Genomic DNA, 18145 nt, shown 5'->3' on the forward strand with positions numbered 1-18145 from the left:
ACTAACTGGGAGGACAGTGCTCAGGAGCCACCGATGGCCCTGCACAGCCTCGTTCCCATAGCTGTTAAGGCAGCATTCCTGTGAGGCCAGTGAACGCAAAGGCAGAAAGAGCATTATCATGTAGCAACCGGTAGGAAACCAGCCTCCAGGCAAAGGACCTGCACCTGAGAAAATGCTGAGGCAAAGTCCTAGAAACGCTACACCCAAGTATGCATATGTACTGAGCCCAGGGGAAGGGTGTGGAGGGTGGAGGGTGTGGGAAGGACTGGGAAAGGCATCAATTCTTCCTTAATTAATTCAGCAAAACCCTACCAGTCACCGAACTGGTCTCCCTACATTTTGCCTTATGTCCCCAACGGCACCTCCCTAACCAAAACATCCTTTATCAGGGGGCCTGTGTAACCTTTCTTAAAGGGTAAAACTTCTGATATTGCCACCTCCCTCGAATGGGCTCCTCACCACCTATAACATTAAGCCCGAACTTGTGTTGTAAAACACAGAAATTCTCTAGGGTCCTGCCTTTATCACCTCTCGAACAAGCTACGTCACCCCCACACTCACTTCAGCCACCTGGTGCTTAGAGATCCTTCACTGTGGGACAGTGTTTCCTGGGCAAGCTTCCTCCCTGTTTCTAAGACACGCTGTGCCACCTCAACCTGATGCAACCTCTAGCCCATGACATATGTCACAGAAACAACGGGGGCCAGGAGGCAGCAAGTGGTGATGACCGAGACTGTGGTCACAATGAAGGTGCTGAGTAGAATGGCCTACGTTCCTTTGGCACTTTGAAGTCCCTTCACATATACTATTTCAAGCTAATCCTTACATGTGACCCATGAGCATACTAAGATTTAGGAAGATCAAGAGCCACAGGGTCCCTGTCGGGTGTGGCTCAGTGGGCTGAGCACCATCCCAGGCACCAGGAGGTCGCTGGTTTGATTCCCAGGCACACGGCCAGGCTGCGGGTTCAGCCCCAGCAGGGGGTGTGCAGGAAGCAGCTGATGTTTCTCACTCTCCTTCCTTCTCCTCTCCTCTCTCTCTCAAATCAATAAAAACGAGCCACAGGGCCCTGCCTGCTGCCCGCTGTCCCTTCCCTTCCAGTATCACTCCATCATAGGTGGACAGGGCTTTTTTTAAAGCTAGGAAAGAACATGGATAAAGGTGAGGTATGAAATGGACAATGAGGATCTAAGAATTTGAGAATTTGAACAGAACTACAACATAAAAATCAGCCAAGCTGACCACACCATTTATGTTAAGTTTTTTTATTTCTCTTTAGAGAGAACATAGACACGTTTTTAAATAGTAACTTAGCGCTATTTTTTGAAGGCCATTCATTGTTATGGTTTCAGAAGATCTGCCCACATACTCACAGTACCAAATACAGTAAAAGTCTTCCTTCTACAGATTATACTCTTCATGAGAAAATAGTAAGGTGCCGAAAACATAACCACTGGTAGCTATGGGCCCGGTTGCCGGTCAGGGCACATACAGGCAGCACCCAATGATGCATAAGTAAGTGGAACAACAAACTGATGTCTTTCTCTCTCTCCCCCTCCTCCCTCTCTCTCTAAAATCAATTTTTAAAAAAGATTATTTTTAAAAATGTGGGTATAATAATATCCACCTACAAAGGAAATTGGAGATTAAGTATTTATTAAGAGCACAGCTCCTAAAAATAAAGGTCCTTTCACCCCATGTTCCTGCTTCGACCTTCACACAATTAAAGCTCAAAGCGGGACGGCAGCAGGGTAGGTGGAAGTTACACTCAGCTCCTCCCAGGACCAAACCGGAAACACAACTAAATTACAGACCGACCAACCTGAAAAGTCAAAGTGCAGTGAGATGAAAACGGCGCCAGTCCTGTCGCAGCCCGGCCTACTAGAGAGGTGGTAACCCTCAGGCACATTAGATAACTTCCTGGGGCCCTAGTTTTCCCATCTGATGAATACGGGGTTGTGCTAGATGATTTCCTAGGACCCTCCTGACTCAGGCACAGCTCTTACCCAAAGAGCAGCCTCGCCATCTCTGACTTCTGATGAGAAGTTCTAACCTAAATGATGGGAATTCTGGAGTCAGACTTGCTAGTTTCAAATCCCAACTCTGGCACTTCCTAGCTGGCAAGTATATGTAATCCCTGTTTCTCAGTCTCCTCAACAGCCTACGGTAGAAGAACAATAGTTCTTGTGAGGATTATACATACAAATACATTTAAATAACACAGACCAGGGCTGGCACAGAGTAAGTGCTCTACAAATGTTAGCATGTATTACTGTTCATTTAAAAATTTTAGTTATCATAAATACTACTACTACTGGCTCAAAATATCTATCCTATAGCCCAGGAAAGAGCAGGAATTCCAGCAGGAATGATGTGCTGTCTGTCACCACCCATGGATGGTGCAGCGCTGCTCCAAAGGCTTGCTTAGGGACAGGCTTCTAACAGGTGACAGGAGGCCACAGCCAAACCACACAGCTAATCGGGGCCAGAGAAGCTGCCGTAACCCAAGGCCAGTGTTCTTCGTATATACCACGCTAAGCCAAATGTTACTGATCACTAAGTCTGTGCCTCGTGGCATTTTTAAAAGAGGAATATCTGCTTTCATGAAGCATCTATTCTGAAATATTACACAAAAATAAAGATATTCCATATAGCATTGCTCCTTTAAAATGGAAAGAAAAAAATCAAAATACATTCTCTTTGCTCTTACCTTGAATTGCTTAATTCCGGTGAAAATACTGATAGCTGCAATGTCAGTCTCTCCATTGGGTTTGCAGTCAGTCACAATTTCAATGACCTTATCCAGTGCCACTTTCATTCGATCAAATACCCCTTCCTTGTTTTTATGGGCAGATTCGCAGTTGGGATGCCGGAGACACGTCTTCAAAACAAGTGAAGCTTTTTATTTTAAGATCTGATCGGCATCCTAACACACAAAATCTTACAGAGAACATGTCATGCTAATAAAAATGGTTCTTTACCAAAATCTCCCGGGTCCCTGGCTCCCCCAGCTGCTTCTCCTCACTAAAAGTGGACGCAGGGTGAGTAAAAAGCGATAGCAAGGTTAAGAAAAAAGGCAGAGTGCAGAACTGTATCTTTATACTTCAATCATCAGTTTACTTCAAGTTTTTTGGGGGGGGAAAAAAACCCTCTATCTTTATCATGATTAAAAATGTTTTTATTTTTAAATGCTGTCTTACGTGTGTAAGAACTAAAAAAGAATGCGGAAAAATGATCAGATGATATATGACTGTGGATGTGTGTTTGGCTTTGAAAAAGTGATGTAAATGCAGAACTACTCAAGGGCCGGATACAGACAGAGGCTGCCAAGTGGGCTCCAGTGAAATCTGTTGCTGTGGCCTTGATGATCCCAGAGAGTCAATATTCTGAGCAGAAAAGGCATTTCTGAACACATGGCTAAGGAGACGTTGACTAGTTCATTCTTGAATCGTACCAATTTGCTGGCCAACTGCTGTTTGGAATTACAAGCTCTTGATTGACAGTTGTGCTTATAGTAGGATATGGAATTAGAGATATGAATTTACAGAATAAACAAAGTAAGGGCTGACTTAGTACTCCGCTGCTGCTTAACAGATTCTAACTTGCCTCGCCTGTGCTGGAGATACGTGCGCTGGCTCCCCAGCGAGACCAGCAAAGCCCCACGGGCAGTGACCATGTGGGACAGGCCTGCATTCCCAGCACCTCATACAAAAGCTGCCTCGGTGCCCAAGCAAAAGCAGACTCACAGATTAATTGCTGTTTGGAACCGGGGAAGAAAGTTAGCGTTCTTGCTGAAGAACAGATTGGACTGTGAGAGCCTATATTCCAATTGATCACTCTGAGCTTTTTGAAAATGTAAAATATATACATCAGATGCACCGAATCAGGTTCTCTAATTTACAACAGTGAAACAAACACTGTTCTTACCTTTGAGGCTGTGAGCAGCATCATGGTGCACTTTTCAAGGACGGCCCTTGCTGCTGCCATCTTTGCCTTTTTCTTTTCATCTTTTAGATCCTAAGAAGGAAATGAAATCACTGAGTGGCTAGGATCATGTGAACAGTCCAGTTTGTTGAAAAATCACTTACTTGGCAATGACAATACTCAACAATGATGTGACATGGTTAAAAAAGTGACAAAGTGAAAAAAAGACAGAATAAAGGGGTCCCCTCTTCACTCTAGCTGCATGAACGGAACAGAGTGGATGAAACAGGCGCCCTAATTTAGGGCGGCAGAGCCAGGGCCCGGGCCCGAGGGGGAGGCTGCCAAGCGGCTCACATTCTGGTGGCCTGCCACGCCCGGCATTCCTGTGCGCTTGGGGACACACCTCACTCCTAACCAGAAACGATCATCTCATGCTTTACTTAAGTAAAACGGACTTATTTATTGAGCACCTGTGGGCTATTATTTCTTTCACAATAGAAACTTAGAAGTCAACTCTTTCAGGGACCATAGCTGATCAATCCCATCGAAGTACTTATTTGTCTCAACACGAGGTTTGTTTGTCCTAAACTTAACCAACACGCTGCTCCGAAACGTTTTTAAGATGTTTCATAGATGTATCATCTGCCAACTGGATTAGGAATCTGAAGCAAGAGCTGTAGTTTGAGTTTTTTCTTTTGGTTTCTCTTCACAGCGGCCTCGCCGGAATGTGCGCTGTCACAGAAGGACCGAATGTTGCTTACCAAATCTAGAACCAAGTATTCCTCATAACAATTTGGTTCTGACCATCTAAGCCAGAGGTCAGCATGTGTTTTCAATAAAAGGCCAGGTAATAAAATTTTTAGGCTTTGTGAACCACACGGTCTCTGTCACAACTACTTAATTCGATCGTCGTGTGAAGGCTGTCCCAGGCAATACATAAACAAAGTAGCACAGCTGTGTTCCAACAAAACTTTACTTGTGGACACTGGCATCGGAATTATATACAATTTCGCCTGCCACATCAGTCAGTCATTCTTCATGTGTGAGCTGAGCGACAAGCCCTTTCTAACAAATGACAAAGGCCTAAAGTTTGAGAATGATTTGCCCTTTATCTGTTTCAGTAAATTACTATAGTAGATTCAAAGTTATCCCTATAATATCACGCTCATTCACTTGCCTCCCAATATAGCTTTCCTCAATAGAGGAGAAACCGCTCACAAACCAAAAGTTAATTCATGTCCCAAGATCACATCCCAAAGGATGGTTCCTACCTATGAATATCATCTATCATGAGAATCCATCAAAAATTAAAGTTGAGGTCACTTCTAAAATTCCTACTTTGTCTTTAACATACTGAACAGGACTTTTTGCAAAACAACCTGTGGGTCTAGCTGACAAAGCATCACGCGTGTACGCCTCATATAACACGTATAAGCCAGCGTTACAACGTAGTGTATGGCGATGACCAGTGATAGCAAAAGATGGCACCTCAATCTCTCAGAGGGCTGGTCCACAGGACAAAGCGGAGGCTTCCATGAAACCCAGACGGTCCAAGCAGCACTAAGGGAAGCATTGCAATCTGGTCTGGTACTTTCCAGGCCAATACCCATCTCCCAACTCCAGCTACAACTGGAAAGTTCACACCCTAGACCACAGCCTGCAGGACTGTATCAGAGCACATCTACAAAAGGTCAATTACTGTATATTCTACCTGCTGCCTAGATAGACTCATGCTCGGGGACCCCAACAGGGAAAAGTCAGCCCTGGATATACTGTGGTCCTCCACCTTCCTAAACTTCAGAACTTACGGTCTGAATTGGGGAATAGACCTATGAAGAACTAATATCATGGTTTAGTTTGAAAACTACAGGCTTTAGAATCAGACATAACTGAGCTCAATCTGCTAAAACAGTGACCTTGGGAAAGTTTATTATGCTCTCAGGTCCAGTTTCCTCTCGTGTAACAGCAATAACAATACCTTCTTCACAGGGGCGTTTTGAGAATTAAGGGAGATTGTGGATATTAAGTACCTAACACGTAGCCGATGCAAATAAATAATGGCTTGGGTTATTACTACTGATCTAATGTAAAATAATTACAGAAAGATATAGTAACAGAAAAATATATAACAAGTCACAGAAAGAATAATAACGAATCTATAACAAAATACTGTAAGAATATATATGACTTATTTATTTGCCTGAGCCCTGGTTAAGGAGTCAAATGGCAAGTTTCACAACAGAAGGAGCACTTTAGTTGGGCCTTGAAGGCAGGTCTGACCTTTCCCAGTGTGTGAGACAGAAACAGAGAACTGTCACATGTGCACAAAAAAGCAAGCATGTATTTGAAAACTTTAAAATGTGGTAAATACATACATTTTGTCTATCTCCAGTGAGATGTGCAAACTCCACCATTTCATTTCCAAAGTGACTGAATATTTGGACAAACTCTTGAAAGCTGTTCACTTTCTCCAGTCTTTCCATAGTTGCAAGAACCTGCAAAACAGAGACTATTTTATTATCAGGTGTGGGCGTGAAGAAGACTCAGAGGCCAAGGCTGAGACGAGGGGGAAAAAGAGAGAAATTTAAATTCTGGGGGAGAGCAGAGGAGGCGTCAGAGAGGAAGACGGAAAGCGGGCTCGGAGAAGCAGGAGATGCGAAGGTGAGAACTATTGAGGGGGTGATTCGTTTTCGGGGTGCGGAGACTTGGGCTCACTTGAAAACTGAAAGGAAAAAGAGTAAAAGAAATGACTAATGTACAAGAGCATATACAAGAGAAGATCCAGGAGAAGAAATCACGTATGTAGGGAGCTCTGGAGAAGGTAGGGCTACGGTGACCCAGTCTTCGGAGGGCAGAGGGGGCGAGGGTGGGAGACGCAGGCAGAAGCTTCAGGGCTGAGCCCGTCGGAACCGGGAAGGCCCGTTCCTCCGGGGACATGGGAGGGGGATGTGCAGGCCGCGGAGAGGAAGGCGGCTGGGGGGCTTCAGGAGCAGGGAACCAGGGCGGGTCCACAGGGACTGCAGGCGTTAAATAAACTAATTGCCAAGCGGCTCTGGGCAGCCGGGGGTGCACAGGGACAAGAGCCTGTGGCAGAGCCAACAGGACACGTCACGCGTATTCTTGACATTAGATTCCACACAGTGAACAGATGTGAAACGTAGTCTCAAATACTTTTCCTTAAAATAACACTGCTGGATTAGTTTCAGTCGGACCAAGCGAGGGAAAGAAAACACAGATATCCTGTGTTTACTCATTTTTAACGAGGATGTGATGGGTGTTAATCTGCCCTGGCGGCTCGGGAAGTGCAGGCGAGAGCGCAGATAAGGCAGGTCGCCGCCCTGAGCAGAACCGCCGTCCTCCAAAGGGAGGAAGGTTCTTTTCTATTCCTCTAGCACTGCCCGGTCCAGTCACCTCTCCAGGTTCTTCTTCTCTTTAAACATACACTTCTGATTCACTCCACACCCGTCAGGTAGCTTTTCCCTTAAGTGCTACTGGGCCTGTCCCTTCCCTGGCTAATTGCCTTCCTGCTTGCCTAGTGAATTACCAGGGAAAGAGGTGACTGTCTGCCCCCCGACTTCCCCCTGACTGAGGATCACCATTATCTGAGACGCCGGAACAGTTTACATCTATTCCCTATGTCTTGTAATTATTCAGTACTATTTAGGGACTTTGCATGGAGAAAGTCTGTAGAGTGGGTAAGCTTATAAATTGTTACTCCTGCCCAGCCGGTGTGGTTCGGTGGTTGAACGTCAACCTATAGCCAGGAGGTCAGGGTTCGACTCCAGATCAGGCACATGCCCGGGTTGCAGGCTCGATCCCCAATGGGGGCCGTGCAGGAGGCAGCTGATCAATGACTCTCTCATCTTTGATGTTTCTCTCTCTCTCTCTCTGAAATCTATAAAAACATATTTTTAAAAAATTGTTACTCTCTAACTTGGGAAGAAAAGGCACTGAGGAATCAGTATTTTTATCAACTAGGTTTCTACTATATACATTGTCACGGTGTTCAGCTTTTCTTTCCGAATTTGTACACATAAAAGGCTTTCACCAATAAGTCTCAATAAGTACATAATAGTTTTCTAAGAAAATGTTTAGGCCCAGTACTCACATCATTTAGGAATTACAGGAATAGAAGAAACACCACTTTCAAGCTATAGACAATTAGTTATAAACAACTGAAATAGACAAGCATTGCCAAATTACCTGCAATTAAACCTAAAAAAACAACAACAAAAAACTTTTTGAACAACCCTTTAAGATCCGGTAGAGAAACAGCAGAAAGGCAAGTACCTTATTTCTCGATGTTATTATCTGCTTGATGACCACTCGGTCTGCCAGCAGCAACACTTTTGTCACTGAAGAAAGAAGTAATCTCGCAGCCTTTATAACTCCTGTTTTGTCTGTAAAAATTGTGATCTGGCCTCCAGATTCTGGGCGACTCAAGCTGCTTACATCTGTCAGTGCTGCGATCGTTTCTCCTAACAAGAAAGGCAAGGGAGAGATGTCAAATTGGTAATTACACTTGAATTAAAATCCAGACTTTTCTCCAGTCTCAAAGGTAATGTGCACAGTGGGCAGAAACTCAGCTCCAGAGTCTTCTTTCAGGAACAAGAAACAGCTGCTCCGGGATGAGTACAAAGATGAACATATGAAGCTCTCTACTGACAAAATAACAGCACGTTCTTAAGAATCGTGACAAATTTTTCTCTTCACCAAGTTTGAAAACGATTATAACTTCAGATTCCAGGGGTATGGCAAACTGCCTGATTTTAAAAGCCTCCTGTTCTCCAAAACAGTAGAGAAACCCCAGGAGCCAGTCACCAAAGACTAACCTAAAGGTAGAACAGTGAGCAGCTGCTAAGGCTTTGGCCGGGGTGGCGGATGGAGGGGGATGTGTGGGGGGTGTCACGGCCCATCTCCCTCACCTAAAGGCACCTGAGTCGTTATGAACACCCAGGGAGAGAAGACAGGGCTTTGGGCCCCAACGAGAAGCATCCTCAGTGAAAAGGGGCCCTAGAAAAATTATCCACAGGCAAAGGGAAACAATAAGCGAGTTCATCTGTTGGCCAGCTTGGGCTCTGGGTGGAAAAGCAAAGCTAAAGGAAAGCGTCCCTCCTGAGAATTCAATCCGCAGGCCGCCCCTCACTCAGGCTTGCTGTTTGAACTGGTATTTCTTACGACACCCAGCATGAACCTTTCTACCAAGTGAACTCCCACCCCTCCAGAAAAAGCTCTTCACTGTTGCTATCAAAACCTTTTGACCTTTAATAGCAATGATCAATCAATAAAACAATACCAATATCGGTTCCACTCAAAAATGGAACCAGCATGTACATTTTTTCTAAACCTCACTTTTAACTTAAAAAAAAACAACAACTTTTAATCAACTTGTAATGTTCTAGATAATTTTTTAAGTCCTAAATAAAGCTGAGTGCATAATGGATTAATTTTCTCACAAAAGCAGTCTTTGTCAATGATATTACATGCGCCCACAAGGAATCCGCCTACGAGCTAAAGATCTTGAGTGAAAGTACCTGAACTTTAATGGACAGAGCACAGGGTGCTAGGTAATGAAAGTCAAGGTTAGGACGATCAGCCTGGTGGAAGCATATAAAATAGACCTGAGAGGAAAGACTGACAGTCAGGCTACTAATCCGACAGCTATTTCAACTGTGGGTATGAAGAAGGATCTTACTAGGATGGAAGCCATAGGAATCTTTAAAAATAAAAATAAAATAAAGAGTTAATTTGGGAGATACTGAGAAAAGAAAATATAAAGTTAGTACCTGAATAGACAAGAAGGAAAGGAAAAGTGAAAAGAAAAAAAAATGGCCACAAGGTTGCGAACCAAAGTTACTTAAAATCAGAAAGGCATGGCATGGGAGATGATCGATTTAGCTTCAGACAAGTAGGCTAAGATGCTCCTCAAAGACGGAGTGGAGTCCATGCCTCACACTCCTCCACCTCTCACATTTCAGTGCTGATGGTGGTAGTCCCTACCCTGCCCAGGGAAAGAGTTCAATGTTTCAGATTTAAGACTCGAGCCACGAGAAGTTCAATAGTCCTAGAAGCTAATCCTGGCCTTTAATGTCCCAGGCACCTGTAATCATAGGGCCAAATCATAGTGCACATCTTTACTCAAAATGAGACAATAATTTGTCATCATATCCAAAGCAATACAACTGGCATAAACAGGCTTCGCTATCAACATCCACATACCTGCTTGTTTAGCTTCAATACAGGCAATATTTATTTCTTCTTTCAAATCCCGGTTTTCATTGGCTATAGCTTCCCCTACTTTAACAAATCTTCCAACTGCCAAGTTGACGGCTTGTCCTACTCGCTGAATGGCTTGCAGAGTCTTATCAGATTTTTTGGTATTATCTTTATGATTAATAAGGGTGGTAATCTAAAAATAAAAAATAAGAGCAATCTGTTTAAATTTTATCGCAATATCTTATTTTTTTTAAGCTATATCATGAAGGCCAAGTACATTAAGTTTGGCATACTGGACTAGCCACAGACTAAATTGATAGTTTAATGCTTCAACCAAGAGGCAGGACAATGCCTCCATTGATAACAATTCCAAGTTCACAAAAGGGCAGACATCTGGGGCAAACAGTTCCAGACGCCCTCCAGATATTTCAACAAATCTTCAGGACAGGAGAAAAGAAGGAGAGGGTAGATCCTTACATTCAAAAAGTCCACAGAAAATCAAAGCACTTCAGGTCTAGGTTCTTCTGCCATGACTTGAGCTGCTATGAGAGTAGACAGCATCTTTTTTTTAATTTTATTTCTTGATTTTTAGAGAGAGAGGAAAGGGGGGAGAGAGACATCGATTTGTTGCTCCACCTGTTGGTTGATTCCTATATGTGCCCTGATGGAGATCGAACCTGCAACCTTGATTGTTAGCGGGACAAAGCTCTAACCAACTGAGCTGCCCGGCCAGGGCTGGAGACAGCATCTTCACCTTGCATTCCTCTCCGTTGCCTGGCGCAGGTTCATAGCTTATACAAAATGGCATGTGTGCCATACATGTTCACTGAATTAAACAGATACCGAGAATGGCCATTACAATCTAAATGTTTTATGCTACTCCCAGTTTTGTTGAGGACTCAAAATAAATGAAATACCAAGAATCTGAACATTTGGTTCCAGGCCCTAAAATAAAACATGACAAGTTAAGGTGGCTGAAACAAAGATAAATCTTCAAATGTCTTACAAAATTAGCACATGAACTTTGCTGACATATAAAAACACTTAAAGAATGTTACATAAAAAATATAGATCCCAAATAGTACATTCCACAGAGCATAACTTTGAAATGATTTATATAAATATATTAACAAAGACCAGATAGAGAATTAAGAGAAGAGGAAAGGAATCACTATTATAATGTGCCAAGCATTTTATATGTTATAGTATTAATAGTTTAGAATCAAGAAGGCCTGGGTGTGAGCCTTAACTCTGTCATTACTAGCTAAATGACCTAGGGAAATTTATTTAATCTCTCTAAATTTCCTCATCTGAAATACTGTTTTTCAAATTTTAAGTATTTCCTAGACGCCAGGTCCTGAGGATGCATCTGTACAATCCTCCCTCCGTTTGGTTAGCAGTCTAGTAGAGTAACAATAATTCAATCAAACAAAATATATTTGTTGCACACCTATCATATGCCAACTAAAATTCTAAGCAATGAGCCTGGCAGCATGGCTCAGCAGTGGAGCGCCGACCTGTGAACCAGGTCACAGCCGGAGGCCCGGTCAGGGCACATGCCCATGTTTCAGGCTCCATCCCCAGTCGGGGGCATGCAGGAGGCAGCCGATCAATGACTCTCTCATCATTGATGTTTCCATCTCTCTCTCCCTCTCCCTTCCTCTCTCCGAAATCAACAGATATATTTAAAAATAAAAAATTCTAAGCAATGATGAAACAGCAATGACCAAGAAAGGCCCGTGCTTTCATGGAGCTTACATTCTCTCATCAGGGGAGACACAATAATCACATATCTAGGTAAACAAAAAAAAAATTTAATATAAATGCTATGAAAAATACTAAAATAGGGTAATGTGATAGAAAGTATATGTGTAGCTTCGATTAGTTCATCTTTCTTCATTGAGAAAATGATATTTAAGCTGAAATGTACATGATATCAAGTAGCCAAGCTGGCAAACTTCAGGGAAAGAGCATTCTAGGGAGAAGAAACGTCGTTTTAAAAAAGGGGGAGGTGCCCTAAGGAATGAAGTAAGACCAGAAGTGGTTAAAGAACGGTGGGCCAGAGGGCAAGTGTAAGACCGATACCCAACAGGTAGGCATGGGCCAGCTATTAGGGCCGCGAGTTGGAGTAAAGAGCTTGTATTTTACTGGAAGTGTGACAGAAGCAGGAAAGTGAGACTCTCTAGTGGTTCTGATGTGTGTCCACATTCTTCGATATTTCACCTTTCTCGAGGCAGAGCTTCATCGCTCTTTCCTTGGTTTGGGCTGAACTTCAAATAAAGCAGGAGTGATAGGATGCTACTTCTGAGGGCAAGTGCTAAGGGCTCTTTGGGTTCCATCTTACTCCCTCTCTCTGAGATCATTCACTCCAGGGGAAGCCAGTTGCCATGTCGGGAAGACAACTGACCAGCCTGACGGGCACTGAGGCCTCTGACCAGCAGCTGCATTGGATCTGAGGCCTCCTGCCAACAGACACACGAGTGAGTGGTCTGGAGCCACCCAGGTGAGTCACGCCCAAATTCCTGACACACAGAAACCAAAATAAGAAATGCTTGTTGTTGTAAGCCATTAATTTTGGGGTAATTTATTTTGCAGCAGTAAATAACTAATGCAATCCCAAATGTACGTTTTTAAAAAGAAGAGTCTCTTCTGGGGAAACAGTAGATTGTTAAAGTGGCAAAAGTAGGACCAGGGAGACCAGCTAGAAAGCTGCTGCAATAGTCCAGGTGAAAGATGACACTGGCTTGAAACAAGGTGGCAATAGTCAAGATGGAAGAAAATGGACTAATTGGGGAATGTCTTGAATATACATAACTTGCTTAATAGATTAGATTGGTGTTATCAGAGAAGGCCTCTAAATCCCTGGCATGAGAAATGGGGTACATTAACATAGCATTAGCATCTCTGGCAGGCAGAAATAATGTTTTGCATAAATAACCTAATTCAGTCCTCACAATAATCTTAGGACCTAGGCACTACTTTATGCCCTTTTTACACGTAAGGAAACTGACATTAAAAGATGCCCATTTAAGGTCACACACCCATTAAGTGGTAAAGCCAAGATTCGGTCAGATAATCTGAAGCCATACTTTGTCCAGCTTTACTGAGATATAGTTAACATAAAACATTGTGTAAGTTTGTGTACCATGTGACGATTTGATATATGTTCAAATGCTTCCACAATATATTGCAAATGATTACAAGAGAATCAATTAACACCTCCATCAACTCACATAATTTTTGTGTGTGTGTGGTGGAGAGAACATTTAAGACCTACTCTCTTACTGACTTCCAAGTATACAATGCAGTATTGTTAACTATAGTCACCATGCTGTATGTTAAATCCCTAGAATTTATTCATCTTATAACTGGAAATTTATACCCTTTGACCAACATCTCTCCATTTCCCCCACCATCCAGCCCTTGGCAATCACCATTCCACACTTTTTTTTTCTATGAGTTTGGCTTTTTTGGTTTCCATCCATAAGTGAGGTCATAAGGTGTTTGCCTTTTCGGTCTGGCATTTCATTTTAGCATACTGCCCTCGAGGTCCATCCATGTCGTCGCAAATGGCAGGATTTCCTTCTTTCTCAAGGCTGAATATTATTCCATTGTATATTTGTACCACACCTTCTCTATCAATTCACCCATAGAGGGACACTTAGCTTGTTTCCATAGCTTGGCTGTTGTGAATAACGCTGCAGTGAACATGGGGGCCCAGATAGCTCTTCAAGATCCTGATTTCATTTCCTTTGGGTATATTCCCAGAAGTGGGACTGCTGGATCATTTGGTAGTTGTTTTTAATTTTTTGAGGAACCTCCATACTGTTTTGCATAGTGGCTGTGCCAATTTACAATCCCACCAACAGTGCACAAGGGCTCCCTTTTCTCCACAGCCTCACCAACACTTATCTCATCATTTTGATAATAGTCTATTCTAACAGGTGCAAGGTGATATCTCATTGTGGTTTTAATTTGCATTCTCCTGATGATTAGTGATGCTGAGCATCCTTTCATGCATCTGTTGGCCATTATGTGTGAGTATTCTTGGCTGCCTTATAAAAAGTATATGCATATATATATAAATGTGTGGGCTTATTTCTGGGCTCTCAGTTCTGTTCCCTTGGACTATGTAGCTATTTTTATGCCAGTGCCATACTGTTTTAATTACTGTAGCTTCGTAGTATAGTTTGAAATCAAGTCGTGTGATGCCTCCAGCTTGTTCTTCTTTCTCAGTATTGCTTTGGCTAGTTGTGGTCTTTTCTAATTTGATACAAATTTTAGGATTGTTTTTCTATTTCTGCAAAAAAATGCCATTAGAATCTTGGTAGAGATTGTCTTAAATCTATAGATGGCTTTGGGTAGTATGGACAGTTTAATAATATCAATTTTTCTGACCGATGAACATGAGTTATCTTTCATTTACTTGTATCTTCTTATAGTCTTTCAGTGTTTTAGAGTTTTCAGTGTACAGATCTTTCACCTCCTTGGTTAAATCTATTCTTAAGTAATTTACTGTCTTTGACGTGATTGTAAAAAGAATGTTTTTCTTTCTTTCTTTTTCAGATATTTTGTTGTTAGCATATAAAAACTGATTTCTGCAAGTTAATTTTTTAAATTAAATGTATTGAGGTAACACTGGTTAATAACATTATATAAATTTCAGGTATGCATTATAATTTGATATCTGTATACTCTATTGCATGCTCACTACCAAAAGTCTAGTTCCCTTCCATTACTATAGGAACCAAGAAGAATCTTCAAGCAAGGGATGACATGCTACCTTTATTTTCTATTTTTAAAATTTTATTTTTAATTATAGTTGACTGTATGTTGATTTTTTTTTTTTTTAATCTTGCAACTTTACTGAATTTATTAGTTCTAACAGTCTTTTAGCGGAGTCTTTAGGATTTTCTATATATAAGGTCATGTTATCTGCAAATAGAGGCAATTTTAACTTCTTCATTTCCCGTTTGGATGCCTTTTTATTGCCTGATAGCTCTGGCCAAGATGTCCAGTACTATGTTGAATAGGTGTGGTGAGAATGGGCATCCTTGTCTTGTTCCTGATCTTAGAGGAAAATCTTTTCAGCTTTTCACCATTAAAGATGATGTTAGCTGTGGGCTTCTTATATATGGCCTTTACTATGTTGAGATATGGTCCTGCTATACCCAATTTGTTGAGAGTTTTCATCATGAAAAGATGTTAAATTGTGTCAAATGCTTTTTCTGCATCTATTGTGATAATCATGATCTTTTTTCTTTCATTCTATTAATGTGATGTATCACATTTATTGCTTTGCACAGGTTGAACCATCCTTGCATCCCAGGGATGAATCCCACTTGATCATGGTACATGCTCCTTTTAATGCGCTGTTGAATTTGGTTTTCTAGTATTTTGTTGATACAACCCAGGCACGTGCCCTGACCAGGAATGGAATCAGGGACCTCTTGGTACATGGAACAACACTCCACCAACTGAGCCACACTGGCCAGGACAATAATTTTTTGCCTAAATTCATTAGGGTTATTGGCCTGTAGTTTCTTTTCCTGGTAGTGTCCTTTCCTGGTTTTGATAATAGGGCAATGCTGGCAAAGGCCATACTTTTAAATACAACCCTAGAGGAATCTGGACACCATGTAAAGAAATTGGACATAAAGGAGACATTCTGACTGCAGAGCCTAGCCTCTTAACCACTTCACGGTACTGCCTTTCTCTGCCTTATGACGTTGATAAAAGGATTAAATGAACTGATCCACATATCGTGTTTGACAAAGTACCCAGTTTATGGCAAGCACTCGGGTATATTATAATTAGCTCTTCTTTAATCGTTAGGTATTATTAAAGATAAGAAAACAGGCTGAGTGAAATTAAGTATTGGCCTGGTTTAGAATGGGAGCCCAGGTTTGTCTGACACCAAAGTCCACCCAGTTTTCTTTCCTTTAGTGGAGGTTTTCAATCTTCCTGATTCTTTTTTTTTTTCCTTTGAGGGTTCCAGAACATTTTCTTCAAAATAAAACATTACCTAAAGCCATTAGGTTATTATGTCAAAGAAGGGTTGCTAAGGTTGAATTCTGCGGATGACGGTGGGTCGTGCTGCTGGGAAGCCGGGAAACAAATACGAATCCTCTAGCACCAGCTTAGCTTTCCTCCACCCCTGACAGCCTAGGAACTCTTCATGTCGCCTGGAGAACAGTGATTTGATCGCCACTGATTATCCCAAACGACCACCTAGGAAGAGACTCTGGCATGAGAAGGAGTTTCAGTTGTGTTCGTTAAATCCTTTATTTACATAAAGCTTTAAATTTTCAATCATAAAGAAAAGAGCCTGCAATTAGAGTAAAATACCAACTGTATTTGGGGCCTGAAACACACACTTTGCTCTCACTAGGAGGATCCTCCCGGGTGCATAATTAGGTGGCTGCCTTCCCTTGCTCCGAGCAGCCTGGGAGTGTGCAGTCCAAACGCAGGCATGCCCGTAAAACGGGCCGTGAGAGGAGCCACGGCAGTTTACAAAGTTCCTCACCAAAAGGTCTACTTATATCCTAAAGTAATGTTCAAACTTTTAAAAACAGAGGTTCAAAAAGTATACATGTTGTTTAAAAAAAAAAAAAAGTGGGAAAATTTGAAAAGCCTAATGAAATAAAAATCACCCCTAATTCCACTATGCCGTGAGCATTTTGGCATAATTCTTTCAGTCTTGTCTTATACATATACATACTTAAACACACAGTTTTACAAAATTCAGATCAAACTTCAATTTCCTCATCATGCAAAAAATAAAAATGGGTAACATTTAACATTAAGCACAACAGTAGCAGGCACTATTTTATGTGTTTTACATGGGTTAAGTCTTTTAATGGTTATATCTCTATGAGGCAAATACTATTATCACCCTCATTTTACAGATAAAGGACCTAAAACCTGAAGTGGCTAAGAATTTGCCCGAGGTCACAAAGCCAGTAAATTACCTGCACTTTTAATTGCTACGCTTTCTCCTTTCTCCCAGGATTGTCTTGGGATCAAGGGAAAAAGACAGCTGGTGAAAGTATCTTGTAAATGATATAATGTGCCAGAAAATATTTTAGCTATTAGTCTGCAAAATAGCAGGCATATTATATCGGGAGTCACAACCTGGAGATGCCTGGATGAACCGGAAAAGAGGGCAGAGAAGGGAGCCCCTGGGGAAGAAAGAGAATCTGCCACACTGAAGAACTGCTGTGGAATAAAAGTGTAAGAACCGGGGCTTACTTGATACCTTCTAACAAAGAGTGTCATGAAGCACCAGTCTCTAACAAAGTATATCCTTGCAAGTAAGAGCGTGATCTCTGGTGTCACTTTGCCTGGCTTTGGATTCTGGCTCTGCCATGTGGCAACTCATGGAAACTTTCTGTGACTCAGTGTTCTCACCGGTGAAAACAGGGCTACTATGAGCGCCCATCTCGTCAGGTCATTGTGGGGAATAAATGAATAAATGTGAATAGAGTCCTTAGAACAGTGTCTGGTATGTAGTAAACACTACATAATTTATACGATGACACTTCTAGAATCCGTTCTTTCCTCATGCTTGTGATGTTCTCTTATTTTCTAGAGTAACTGACAGTAATCTCTTGATTGAAATGGATTTTCTCAGTTTACTTACTTATTTTGTAGGGAGGCAAGAAAGTAAGCGAAGACCGGGAAGAAAAAAAAAAAAAGGCAGCAGCCCAGATAAAAGAACAAAGCCTAATTCCCTGGGACCTGGAGAAGGGAGCCAGCCCAGGTCAGAGAAGTTTGTCTCTGGGCTTAACTCAGGAGGATGGAAAAGGGGCCACACACTAACCCTGACAGCCCAGGGAAGGCCGCCTGGCGGGCCTTAGAGTAACCACAGTGTGGCCTGAACGTAAAGATTCCTAACTGGAGGCAACTGGAGGCAACTGGAAGCAACTGGAAGCGGGCCACGGAGGGTAGTCCCGGGCAGCCTTCCCAAGGTATGTCCTCGTAGATGCGCTCAGACAAAGGTCAG

The 18145-nt window shown here is 42.2% G+C and overlaps 1 protein-coding gene across 1 annotated transcript in view; it reads right to left on the reverse strand.

Annotated features, from left to right (window-relative positions):
• CTNNAL1 (catenin alpha like 1) overlaps positions 1–18145 on the reverse strand; it is a 46989-nt gene that overhangs the window by 23007 nt on the left and 5837 nt on the right. The window contains exons 2-6 of the mRNA XM_087822808.1: positions 10144–10333; positions 8215–8402; positions 6300–6419; positions 3928–4017; positions 2711–2881 (exon numbers count right to left, since the gene is read on the reverse strand). Of these exons, the coding sequence (XP_087678934.1) occupies positions 2711–2881; positions 3928–4017; positions 6300–6419; positions 8215–8402; positions 10144–10333 (759 nt within the window). The remainder of the gene's footprint in view (positions 1–2710; positions 2882–3927; positions 4018–6299; positions 6420–8214; positions 8403–10143; positions 10334–18145) is intronic.

This window comes from Miniopterus natalensis, chromosome 12 (genome assembly GCF_054644295.1).
Source record: "Miniopterus natalensis isolate mMinNat1 chromosome 12, mMinNat1.hap1, whole genome shotgun sequence".
NCBI lineage: Eukaryota > Metazoa > Chordata > Mammalia > Chiroptera > Miniopteridae > Miniopterus > Miniopterus natalensis.